This window comes from Microtus ochrogaster, chromosome X, assembly GCF_000317375.1.
Source record: "Microtus ochrogaster isolate Prairie Vole_2 chromosome X, MicOch1.0, whole genome shotgun sequence".
Taxonomy (NCBI): domain Eukaryota; kingdom Metazoa; phylum Chordata; class Mammalia; order Rodentia; family Cricetidae; genus Microtus; species Microtus ochrogaster.
This window is the reverse complement of record NC_022026.1, coordinates 21,539,203-21,552,344: the sequence shown is the minus strand read 5'-3', so window position 1 is coordinate 21,552,344 and position 13,142 is coordinate 21,539,203. Positions and strand designations below refer to the sequence as shown.

The 13,142-nt window shown below is 43.9% G+C and overlaps 1 protein-coding gene across 1 annotated transcript in view; it reads right to left on the bottom strand.

Annotated features, from left to right (window-relative positions):
* Nucleotides 1–1,241: 1,241 nt before the first annotated feature.
* Hdac8 (histone deacetylase 8) overlaps nucleotides 1,242–13,142 on the bottom strand; it is a 221,761-nt gene continuing 209,860 nt past the window's right edge. Inside the window, exon 11 of the mRNA XM_005358548.3 lies at nucleotides 1,242–1,715. Within this exon, the coding sequence (XP_005358605.1) occupies nucleotides 1,693–1,715 (23 nt within the window). The 3' untranslated portion in view covers nucleotides 1,242–1,692. The remainder of the gene's footprint in view (nucleotides 1,716–13,142) is intronic.

The window sequence follows — 13,142 nt, the reverse complement described above, 5'->3', positions numbered from 1 at the left end:
GTGTCCATTCTGGCCTGGCAGAAGCTCATCCTGTTGGGCCAAAACTGAGGCCAAGCTGGTTCTCAGGTAGTGCCAGTCTAGCTAGGCTGCCTTGGCACCCCCAGAATCTTCCCCCATTCTCTCCATATTGGAGGCATATCTTTGACCAGGTCCATTCTCACTAAGGCCATAGGGCACTAGCTAGCCATTGTTTTTTACCAGGCGGTTGCCTTCACAGGGACTTTGGAGGTAGGCCCCCTTGAAAGGACTGCAATGGGAACCTAAAAGTGGGATAAACAAATCTTTGAGAGGGCCAACCTTGGCACCTGCGCATTCAGCACCTCCCAACTCTTCAATTCTTTGAAATCCCCATTCTTTGCAGTATAAGCCAAACTGCCTTAAGGCCAGAGTGTATAATTAGAATAGTGGACATTTGAAGTGACTGGTACTTCTTGTCCACCAGACACCCTCACTGTTTAATAAAAACATGGCTATTCCCACTTCAGGACACACTCAGGGCTTTCTCACTCCCTTCTGTGGAATGCTCTTGCTTGCTTACTTGCTTGCTTGCTTGGGGAAATTCAAGTTAAATATCCCTTCAGACATGCTGCTGGGGGCCTGTGGGCTGCGCCAGTTGCTCTCAATTTGGCTTTGCGCATGTATTTGCTTTTTCTTCCCTTTGCCCAAGGCCAGGTCTGGGCTGTGCTTGTGTCTCTTAGACTTGTCACAGTGGTTGAGAGAATTTAATAAATATTTGGTCAATTGGCTTCTAAAATCATACTGAATGGCTGTCTTTTCATCACCATTGCACCATCTCCCCGGGTTACACCAGTCAGCGGTCATACGTCTCAACTATCTACACCTGAGTCGGAAGTGGGCTGTCTAACGCATGGAAACGCTCCCTGAGACCTTGTGTTCCTACCCCTGAATCTTTGGCAGGGCAGGCGCCTCCTCAGAGTGCAACAGTCTCCTTTTCATGGACACAGAGCCTGTAACCTTGCACCTTGTTTTTTATGGACAGGCCCTAGCACGTGACAGAGTGTGTCATCTGGGCAGGGGATACACTAGTTCCCCACGAGGGTCCAAGTTTTAGGGTGGGAGTCCTAGGCTGGCCAGGGCAGAATATGAAGTAAGAGGGTCATGTCTGCCCTTTGGTGACAGGAAAAGTGCAGAGGTATGTGCCGTCAGTGGCAGTTTACAGGGAGAAGAGTGAGGCAGAGCTAGGTTTTGAAAGATTTTTATTAGAAACAACATGAGTGCACAGTACTAAAACAAAAGTGGCAAGACTCCTCTTCCCCCAGTCTGCTGACAGCACCCCCCACAGGGCTCTACCAAATGGCCCTGGGGTCTAAATCTGCCTGTCTGCTGCACCCCATCCCACTTTCCTGCAGTTTGTGACTTGTCCCCTTTAAGAAGATAAAAATACCCCGCCCCCCAATTTGCTTAAAAATAATTTTGAAACATTAAAAACGGCATTTGTGTGTGTGTTTTAAAATAAACACTTTAAACATTGGATATCTTCCTGGCTCTGGGGTGCCTGCCTCCTCACCCCAGGAGGCCAGCTGCCACTTGGTGCCCCTTGGAAATTTTCAGGAAGTAATTTCTTCCAAATTTCCCCTGCAGTCACAAATTCCACAAACTGCTTGCATCAACACACTGTCTTCATTATAGGCACTGCTTCCCAGCTCTGGAAATCTGATCTCTTTTTGTCAACTAGACCACATGCTTCAGATTCCCTGCAAACAGGAGAGAAAACAGAACTCAGATTCAGGTAACATATATGAATGACATACCTCAATGGAGCTGCGGAGAAGAAAAGAAGTGGTTATATTTTGGGGCCAGTTCTGCTGAGAATGAGTATGTGGTGACCCTTTTTATGTGAATAAGCCTTACATGATGAGGGACAAAGGGCCTAGATACTCTTGTTATCCTAGAAAGCAGTATACAAATCAGGATTTTTGATCACCAGCTGACTGCTGAGACCGGGTGGGTTCAGGCCAATCCAGATCAATCGTGCAGCAGATCCTAGTCCAAATGTTTTTAGACACACACACACACACACACACACACACACACACACACACACACACACACACACACACGACGTACGTGTCCAGATAATACTTTTTCAGAGTTCACAGTTAACTGCATCAAATCTTCCTCTACCCCAACCTTTCTGTCCCCCTTAGCAGGGCACAACCCTTCTGGCATTTTCTCTTGTGGGACTATGCAGTATGGAGTCAAGAAAGGTTGGGTCAAGTGTGCTGCTGGAAAAGCATTACACAGAACCCGGCTCTAAAAGTCCTCAGTTTGTTCACTTGCTCCTTGCTCAGTCTTCTCTTTGCTCCATTTCCTTGAGCAGAACACCGGAGTTCAAGTTCTACTTCCTGCTTGTCCTTTAAACAGGAAGGATACTGTTCTCCTTCAAGCATCAGAAGCTACAGGGTGCCTCACGCCAGCAGGCATACAGTGGATGGAGAATGACGGATGAGTGGAGAGGGAGAAGGAGGTAATCAGAAAAAAAAAACCCAGTAGCTTTTCTAAAAATCGTACTTAGGTTTTGGTGCTGGGGATCAAATCCTGATCCCCGTGAGTGCTAGGGAAGCGGTCTACAATTGAGTTCTACTTTAGTAACTTTAAAATTACAGTAAAATTGACTTTCTCAATGCACAGACCTGATTCTGAACATACATTTGTTCATGACACAGAAGATTCCTAACCCTTAAAGCCTTCAGCGCCATCTTTTAGAAGTCACATCCTTCTGCCTACCTGGCAGCTACTGATGTCTTCTCTGTCATTATAGTGTTGTCTTTTCAAGAGTGCCATATAAGAGCCGGCGGGTGGTGGCACACATCTTTAATCCCAGCACTTATAAAACTAAATGTATTTGGGAGGCAGAGGCAGGTAGGTCTCTCTGAGTTCGAGGCCAGTCTGGTCTACAGAGTGAGTTCCCGGACAGCCACGGCTACACAGAGAAACCCTGTCTCGACCCCCCACCCAAAGAATGCCATATAAATGGAAGCAAGCACTACAGATACATAGGAAGTTGCAAATAACAGCAACAACAAACACCATAGTAAGGGGAGGACCCATGGAGCCTTCACCAGCTTTTTTCCAATTAGCATCTTACATGATTGTTGTTCACATCAAAACTAGGAAGTTGACATTCGCGTAATTCATAGATATTATTCGTATTTCATGAATCTAACTTGTATTATATGCTAATAAGTATATAGTTCTATCCAATTTTCTCACAAGTGTAGATTCATATAATCTTTATTCCAAACATGACTCAGAACTATGGCATCTCATTCCTGCTCTTCCTACCCTTTTAAAACCCAGTCATTCCCATTCTTCCCCCTTCGCCTTCTCTAAGCCCTGGTGACCATTAATGTTCTCCATCTCTAAAACAGTTTCATTTCCAGAATGTTACATAAATGGACTATTATAGTACATAAAATTTTGTGACTGCCATTTCCACTGCCCTTAAGATCTATCCAAAGGGGGGATAAAGAAGGTTATAAGGCTGAATATGATCAATGCATATGGTACATATGCATGAAAACGCCAGTGAAGCACATTATTTTGTATAATTAATAAATGTAAAAAGCCCATCCAAGTTGCTGTATGCACAAAATACCTGTGCATGTGGCACAGTCTGTTTAACCCCCACCCACTGAAGGAGAACTGAACTTTCTTGCTATTATGAATAAAGTTTCTAATTCACATACAGGGTTTTGAGTAAACACAGTGTACATTTAATTGTTTTTTTTTTTTGTTTTGTTTGAGCCAGCCAGGGTTTCTCTGTGTAACCCTGACTGTCCTAGAACTCGCTCTGTAGACCAGACTGGCCTCAAACTCAGAGAGACCTACCTGCCTCTGCCTCCCAAATACATTTAGTTTTATAAGAAACTGTCGAAGTGTTTTTCAGAGTCACTGTGTCATTTATACTCTTGCCAGGGATCTGGTTCCTCCACACCCTTGCCAGAATGCAGAATTGTTTGTTTTGCCTATTCTGATGGGTATATGGTGCTATCTTGTTGTGATCTCATTTTGATGTCTCCTAATAGTTAATGATGTTAAACATCTTTTATGTGTTAATTTGCTATTTGTATCTCCCTTTTTACGTCTTATGCCCATTTTTTAATTTGCAGTTTTTCTACTGTTGAGTATGTTTTAGATACAAATCTGTTGTTGGGTATATGATTTGCAAACATTTTATCGTTATCTCTGCATTCTGCTAGCAAGTCTTTTGTAAAGCTAAAGTTAATTTTGATGAGGCCAAATTCAGCAGTTTTTTTTCTTATATTTTGGATCATGTTTTTGGTGTTGGAAACTAACTCAAAATCCTTGGACCATGCCTGATTCTTTGTCTTCGTTCATGCCCCTTTATGTCTTATGGGCTGCCAAACCTAACTTCAAGATTTGCCTGAGTTCTCTCTCCTTTCTCTTGCACTACCTTAACCTCTGCCACATCTCTTTCTTCAGGTCACTGCCTCAGCCTCTTCACTGATGCTTCTCTTGATTGTAGGGCTGCTTCTTGCTCACTGCCAACTGTGGCCCCACCCCTGACTATCTGGGAGTAAAGCCTAAAGCTTTATCTAGACAGGACTTCATACGTAGGCCCTGTCCATACATGAGAGCCTCTGCTGAGGACAGCCCACGGGGAACCCCACTACGGAAGCAAGGATCTCTCCATTTGTAAGCGTAGCCAGTGCTTGGGGAATAAATGAATCCATGAAAGGATAAGACTCTGGGTCATTGTGATTTAGCCACAGATGACCACAGAGAGGAAAGGCTGGTGCTGTATTACACCTGACTTCCTCTGTCATTACATTTGGAGGCAATTATGTAAAACAGCAGAAATTATTTCCACCAAAAGTGGATGATGAGCAATGTTGAATTTGGGTAACCAAAAATATGTAAGCTTAAATAATGCCCATTGTTTTTCTCCCGATGTCCAGCTTTTCTAGAAGTAGGTGGTAGCCTGATGAAATTCTAAGGCCAACACAATTTGAGGCCTGGGAGACAGTGCAAGGGAAAGTTCCAAATAGAACTAACTCAGAGACATTTTGAGGTTAGGCTTCAGATTAGAGGGAGCAAACCTAGATGCCCAGAGAGCCAGAGAATCTAGTGCATGTGAGCAAAATCCAACTAGGGCAGGACATGGAGCTGTTATGATGCTTTTATCATTTTCCCACCTTGAATCATGACCAGTATAATAAATACTTTCATGCTGGGTGTGGTGATACACACATTTCATCCTAACACTTGGGGTCAGAAGCAGGCAGAACTCCCCATTCGAGGCCAGCTGGTCTAAACAGTATCACGGGGCAACTAGTGATACATTGTAACATGAACGGGGCCTGCTTGTTGTTGGGGTTTTGCCCCTCCCGGTACCCCCAGCTGTTTAGCCCCAAGGAAAATCACACATAGGTCTCTATAAATTATAAGCTGTTTGGTCCATTAGCTATAGCCTTTCACTGGCTAACTCTCACATCTTGATTAACCCATTTCTCTGATCTATGTTAGCCATGTGGCTCACTACTTTTTTTCAGTGGGGCAGATCACATACTGCTGCTTTGGTGGTCTAGGCAGGAGTGGGAGGAATCAGCTTCCTCCTTCCCAGAATTCTCCTGCTCTCATTATATCATTTCTATTTCCTGTCTGGTTTTCCCGCCTATATTTCCTGCCTGGCCAATCAGCATTTATTTAAAACATGATTGACAGAATACAGACAATTCTCCTGCACCAATACATAGTTAGACTGTATCTCAAAAACGCTTTCCTTTTTGGTCAGCTACTATAAAAATAAAGAAAACTAACAGAGTGTGAGCAGAAAACACATGCTTGGCCTAGAGTGAGACATACAAATGGGAGGGATAGGGTTTGTGGCAAACAAGATGCGCATGCCAAGTGGATCCAGCCATTCTTTACTAGGCGGGCATAGAGGCCCCAGGAGTCTAGACTTGTTCATTTCCCAAGTGAAGACAGAAATACATATTTTAATGCAAAGTATCCACAGTGTTAAGTGTGGGTTACTGAAAATTTTGAAGATATGAATAGTCAAATTACTTTTGGAAGCAAAATGTAGCCTGTGAGCTGTTCATAACTTCTAGTTTACACTCAGAACACTCCATTTCCTTCTCAATATTCTGGTCTGGATAATTAGTTATACTAAGTCTTCACCTCTGATATACAAGAAGACCTTCAGAACTGAGACTCAGGAGGCCTGGGTTCTTTTGATTCATTGGTTCATTCTTTCTGCTTTTCTGAGACAATGTCTTGCTATGTAGCCCAGACTGGCCTCAAACTGAAGCTTCTCCTGCCTTAGCCTCCCAAGTCCGCTGACAGACTCATTTGCCTATCCAGCTTTTCAGTGAACATATATGTAGTGGTTTCCTTGTGCTATGTCCCTTGCTAGGTGCTAGTAAGCTTTTTTCTTAGTCTTTCCTTTTTAATTAATAGACTTAGAGCAGTTTCAGGTTTGCAGAAAGACTGAGCAGGGTGCACCCAAGTAATGCAAAACGTTAATGGGAGAAAAGGGACATGTGAGTGCTTCCTGAACTTCCTGATCCCAGTTGATCCACTCACCTACTGAAAGTCCTCTTGGTTACTTCCATGTTTGGATGATTATGAATAATGATCAATATGCTCTAAACATTCATGTACAGCTTTTTTTATGGACATGAGTTTTAACTTACTTGGGCAGATACCAAGGAAGCCATTGCTGGATCACACAGCAAGACTGCTTAGCTTTGGCACAAAGTGGTAAACTGTCCTCCCAATGGGCTGCACTATTTTATGTCCTCACCAACAAAGACTGAGAGTTCCCATGGCTCCTTGTCTCCTCCAGCACTTGGTTTTGGCAGCATCTGTTCGAATAGGTGTGCCTTGCTATCCTGTTGCTTTAATTTGCAGTTCCTTTGTGGCACACAACGTTGACCATCTACCCATACACGTTCTTGCCATCTGTATATCTTGCATGAGCTTCTTTTCAGATCTGTTGCCATCTCCAATTTGGGTTCTTTGTTTTCCTATTGTTGAGCTGGTTCTTCATATAGTGAATATATTCTCCAGCCTGAGACTTGTCTTCTATGATTATTTAGTCTTTTTAAATATAGACTAGTGTTGTTCAAAAAAGCTTTCTGGGAAGGTGGAAACGTCCTGCCACCCAACGAGGTGGCTCATAGTGGTGAGCACTTAGAATATAAACACAGACCACTGGTGTTTTTGTCCCTTCTGTCATAGCACTGACTGAATCAAGATTTTGTTTCTTCCTCTGTTTATAACCTTCCTCTTCAATCCGTTATTAAGTCCTGCGATTCAATTCCAAAACAGATGGCGAATCCATGCACTTCTTCCCCTTCACTACTGTTACATCTCTGAACCACGACTACCCTTTGCATGGAGAGCTCTGGTAGCTTTGAAGCTGGCTCCCTGATTCTCTCCCTGTCCCCTATACTCAGCTATGTATTAGCCAGGTATTTTTATTAGTGCTCAGGTCAGACCTCATGAGTTCTAGCCACATGGGCTTCTTGTATGGCTTGAACACAGTCTCCCCTTACAGGGCATGCCCTTCCTTCAAACTTGCCATTCATTCTCTCTGGATGCTGTCCTTGGATTGTCTAATTTGACCCATCTCATCACTTCCGTCACCTTGAGTCTACCGGTTTGAACTGAAAAGTCACGTCTGAGGGGCCTTAGGAACACCCAAGTTAAATAGCCACCCCAGTCACTTACTTCTCTGCCACGTGGTCCTGTTTTATTTCCATCGACGCGCCCAGCACACTAGAAGCATCCGTGTTTCTTTACTTGTTGTCAGCCTGTCTCTCCCCAAAGGCTCTTTGCAGGTGGCAGCAGTGTCCACTGTGCTCACTTCTCTGTCGCCAGCATCCTTTACAGAGCCTGACACCCAGCAGGGGCACAAGTCCCAGTCACTGAAGGAACTAATGCCTGTAGAGCCATGGGGCAGCTGACTAATTTCATCCTCAACTCAGAGGCTGAAACTTGGCTCATTCCTCTTAAGGACCTTATTATAAACATGGTTGAGGCAAGCAAATACATGGCAATAAGTGGAGACTCAACATTTTGGGCTGGGTGACAAATGAGATTTTAGCCCTCTTTTAAGTTAGTTCAAATTAATTGTACAAAAAATGGGGCTCAGCTGGGTACAGTGGTATATGCCTTTAACCCCAGAATTTAGGAAGCAGAGGCAGGCAGATCTCTGTGAGTTTGAGGCCAGCTTGGTCTACAGAGCGAGTTCCAGGACCGCTAGGGCTGTTATACAGAGAAAGCCCTATCTCGAAAACCCAAAAAGAATGGGTTACTTGCCAGCATCATGGTGACACTTTCATATATGAGCATAATGTACTTTTATTATACTCACTCTCGTTACCTCTTCTGTTCCCTTTCCCAACAAATAATTGCGAAGACAGTACTAGAGCAGGCTGGAAGAACGCCAAAGTGACCCTAGGAGCGCTGGAGGCAGAATTGCCCCTCAGAGAAACAGAGGGTCTCACAGCAGATGGCATTGTGGAGGGCAAAAGGGAAAGAGGTTGCAGGCTACAGGAATATAGTAGTAAGAATATAGACAGGCACAGGGTTTTGTGGCCAGAGCTCAGGATGGTAGGCAAGGAGAGAGTGAAGTGGCTGGGATTTTAGGGAGGAGAGGGGCGACTTGTATGCTCTAGAGTAGGTTTTCTAGTTGATGACAGTTAACTGGGGGCAATGGCAGCCCAACAGTTCTTACTTTTCTTAAAAGAAAATGAATTATTACTGCTGAGTCATCCTCCAGCCCTCTTTTGAGATGGCATCACTTTATAGGCCAAGATGCCCTGGAGTACACTGAATTAGCTGAGACTGGCCTTGAACTTGGAGCAATCTTCTTGTTTCAGCCTCCAGAGTGCTAGGATGAGAGACAGCACACCTGGCTCAGTCCGAAGGAATTCTATCCAGCCTTGGGCATGTTGCTGACACGAAGGGCTGATTTAATTTTTCAGCTGGCGATTGTCAACTGTATTGCTTGCCTTGGGATGTCAATCTTTCCTGTCATCAGAAAGCCTTTCAATGTCAATTCTGTAGAGTCACCATTTGCCACTTGTCATTCTCTCACCTGAATTAGAACCTGGGGTTGTGGATTAATCCCACCAGGCTTCCGGCACTTCCCAGCTATCAGCACTTAAAGCCCATTACCCTGTGACTTAGGGTGCTCTGCTCAGCTTGCGAGGCACCACGGCAGGCTCAAATGGAATCGAAGCAATTTCTAAAATAGCCTATGATTCATTTTTTCTCCCCTCCTGTGCCTAAATCTGCTGGCTCTATGCGGAGGGATGGGCACAAGTAACTGTAGGGGTGACATCACAGGAGTGGGCTGTGTGCCTGCCAGGCAGCAAGTGGAGCTGGCCTCAGCAGTTGTCCATCTATTGGGCTGGGTGATTGCCTCCCAGGCATTTGGGAGTCACAACTCCCAGCTTCTCTTGTCCATGTTCCTTCTCCACATTTTTCTCCAGACAAAAATTCTGTGCTGGGAAATTAAGGATAATAGGAATAACAGAAGTAGGAAGGATAATTCAGTTTTACATCTGTATAATGCTTTAGAGTTTCAAAATGATTTGCTCCACCCAAACACCAGTGGGAAATGAAGCTGAGATTTTCAGCTTCAACTGGAGACAAACTTTTGCTGTCTTATTCAAAATATTAATATCTACTACTCACTTCAAGGCATATTCTAGCTAGGCCTTGCATGCTACTAGAAGGTCTGAGACCCTCTTCAGCATCTTGGTGCTTCCTAGAAGATGGATTCAAGGGGACAAAAATGGTCTGGCAGGCCAGTCTCTTATCCATGCCATCCTGTGGTAGCCAGTAAGTAGTGCCAGTCTCGGCAATGCCAGCTCCTTTTGCACACCCTGGTTTACAGTCCCATTGGCCCCAAGACCTTTACTAGAGCCAAAGGCATGGCCACTAACTATGGAGCCTTGAAGACAGGGTGTGTCATGAACATCTGGAAGTCCCGACCGGAGTAGCTCAAAGGCCTATGAAGGAAAACCCACAATTCAGGTCACAACATCCATGCTGTGAATCTTGAAGGGAAGGGCCACTGAGCTATGAACAGCTGAGGAGTGGGGTGGAGGGATTCTTTTCTTGGAGGAGCCATAAAAATAGTTTCTAAGCAGTCTCATGTTTACTCTGTGATCTTCCAGCACCTGGTCCCAGCATGGCTTGCTGTCCCTGATGCTCTACTGTCAGGCTCAACACAACAAGTCTACCTCCATCTAGCTTTCCGCCCTTGATCCTGTCCAGCATCATAGCTACCAACCTGGATGCCAAAGGGTTGGTCCTCTCAATTTGACATTAGATTTCAATGCCACTATTTTTTTTTAGGGGGGGGATTGAGGCAGCAAGCCACCATCCAAGAGTGGCAGGTGCTCCTGCTATTGTAGTTCATATCTGCCACCACCACCATCACCACTAAATGAAGTCATATGATGCAAGGCAAAATTACAGGTGTGGTTAGTGTCATAAAAATGTTATTTTTTTGTAAACCAAGATGCTTATACTCAGGCCATTCTTTCCGATGGCAATCTTGGTGGTATATAAGAGTTACCCTTTTTATGGCTCAATCTGTAAACCATATCTGGCAAGTGACAGGCATAAGAGGCAGCCAGTCACCACCTCCAAAGCCAAATGAGGCTTTCCAGAACTTGTTCTGCTTGCAGCGCGCACACACACACGTGTGTGTGTGTGTGTGTGTGTGTGTGTGTGTGTGTGTGTGTGTATGCCTTGGCACACGTGTAATATAGTGGATTAAGGATCACCTCTTCAGCTTGGGACTCCTTCCTCTCTGGTTGACTGATTTTTCAATTGATTTGTATTTATTAGCTAATGAAATTAAAGTTGTAAAAATGATAACAGAAACACAATAAATCTCCCCCACAACTGGCTGTTTCCGTGTCACTATGGTGCATTCCTCACTTTGATTACTTCAAAGTCTATTATTTTGTTCTCAATTATTCTGTTTTTCTGGCACTGGAGAAAATCAATTTGTTTTATTTTCTCTTATTCATGCACTCAATTATGCTCTTCGGGCACATTTAATCACTTTGATGTTTTCATTTTATGGCCCGTCTCTAGGCACTTCAGCTGCTTTGCTGCCAACGGGCAAGCAGGACTAATTTGCATGTCACAATAGACTCGAAATTCTAACTCAATTTAGAAATCTTTATGAAATCCCTTTCCAAAACATGCTTGGAGCTGCAAGGAGGCAGAAGGATGTGGGCAAACCAGGACCCATAAAGATGCTTCTCTTTCTCAAAAGGTTGTGACATTTTGGTGCTGGTGGTGTTGGAATGTCCCCATTCAGGTAGAGCAGAGGAGTGCAGGGGACTGCAAGTCTGTGGAGTCTGTAGCAACTTTTTAAAGAGACTCCTTTATCAGTTGCCCCCAGGCAGCCAGGCTCTGGAGCAGGGCCTGCTACTTCTGCAATCAAATGACTCTCAGTGCTTGGTGCCCAGCTCTAGACAGCTCCCAACCTCAGATGGTTAAAGGGTCTCTGTGTAGACCAAAAATTGTCAACAGCTAAACATTCCAGAACTCTGAGAGCCTTACCTTATTTTCTCTAATAAATGACTAGCTTCCTTTCGCTCCTCACTCATTTGAGCACTAGGAGCTGGAGGACGCTGAGTGCAGTATTATGCTTTAGGCATATGCTTTGGGAAAACAAACGCAAAAATGTTTCAACATATTGGCGCTACCGGCTGCTCTTGAAAAAATTTTGATTTGTTTTGTGTGATAATCAGCTTCACCAGGCAGAAGAATAAAATGTCTATTTCCTCTTTTAAGTTTGAGCATAATCCTCACCTTTCCAGGTGGAATCCCATCTCCCCCTCACCCCCCACTTTCCTCTTGTGTGGCCTAGATTAACCTCAGAAAGCCTCAGGTTTTTCACCTATTGAATGGAAATCGTAAATACTCCAGAGACAGCTGTACTTCTCAGCTTAACACTGCCAGGAGCTTTATCATATTTACATGCCACAACAGAAACCTTTCTTATAAAAACTTATTTTAAACAGCTTCCTCATAAAGAATAATACCTATGAAATTCAAAAGTTTCAAGCTGGTGACATGGCTCAGCAAGTGAAGGTACCGGCCTCCAAGACTGACAGCCACGTTTTGATCCCCAGGACCCATATGATTGAAAGGGAAAACTCATCCTCAAAAGCTGTCCTCTGAACACACACATTAACTAAAACGTAATTTTCTTTTGAGACATGTTTTCTCTGTGTAGCTTTGGAGCCAGTCTGGAACTCACTCTGTAGACCAGACTGGCCTCAAACTCACAGAAATCTTCCTGTCTCTATCTCCCGAGTGCGCACCACCACCGCACGACCATTAAATGTTTTTAACTTAAAAGAGTTTCATATGATATCTGTATTCTAATATACAGGAAAACATTTACAGTAAACACATTGAGACCATCCCTTCCGTGGAGCTTTAACCCTGCATTTCCCTTCACCTCACTTTTTTAACTTTACTCACTTCATGAAACCGAGATTCTCAAACACCATTTCCTCAGACTTTATTGACCAGGGTCTAAATGGCGCTCCTCTGAATTAATTGCTACTCATCACTAAATGTTTATTTGCTCATAGTGTATCCTGTTCCAGAGAATAGGAGCTCTATGATCGGCAATGTCTATCACTGTGCCCAGGGCAGCTTTTGGCACAGATTAACACCTAATATGTATTTATAGGAAACTTGAAATCGAAAATTAGCCTAGCAATATCTGGCCTCCTCTCCCACTTCAGTTGAATACCAAGGAAACTCACCTATTAGTAGAGGTCACATGGGGACAGTGAAAAAGGACCAAATGTGGCAGTGCATGCCTGTAACTCCAGCACTGAGGAGGCTGAGGCAGTATGCTACTTCCATTCCTGCCAAGGGGTGGTATATCATTGGAGGTCTAATGGGAGCATCAATTTGTACTGCTAAGCAGCAATGAGGGGCTTTTTTTGTCCTTAAATTATCAATGGTGGCCCACTATGGAATCCAGACTTTGAATATATATATACATATATATACATACATGAAACTAAACTTAAAACTATTTCAGTAGAAGCATATATATATACACACATATATATACATACATGAAACTAAACTTA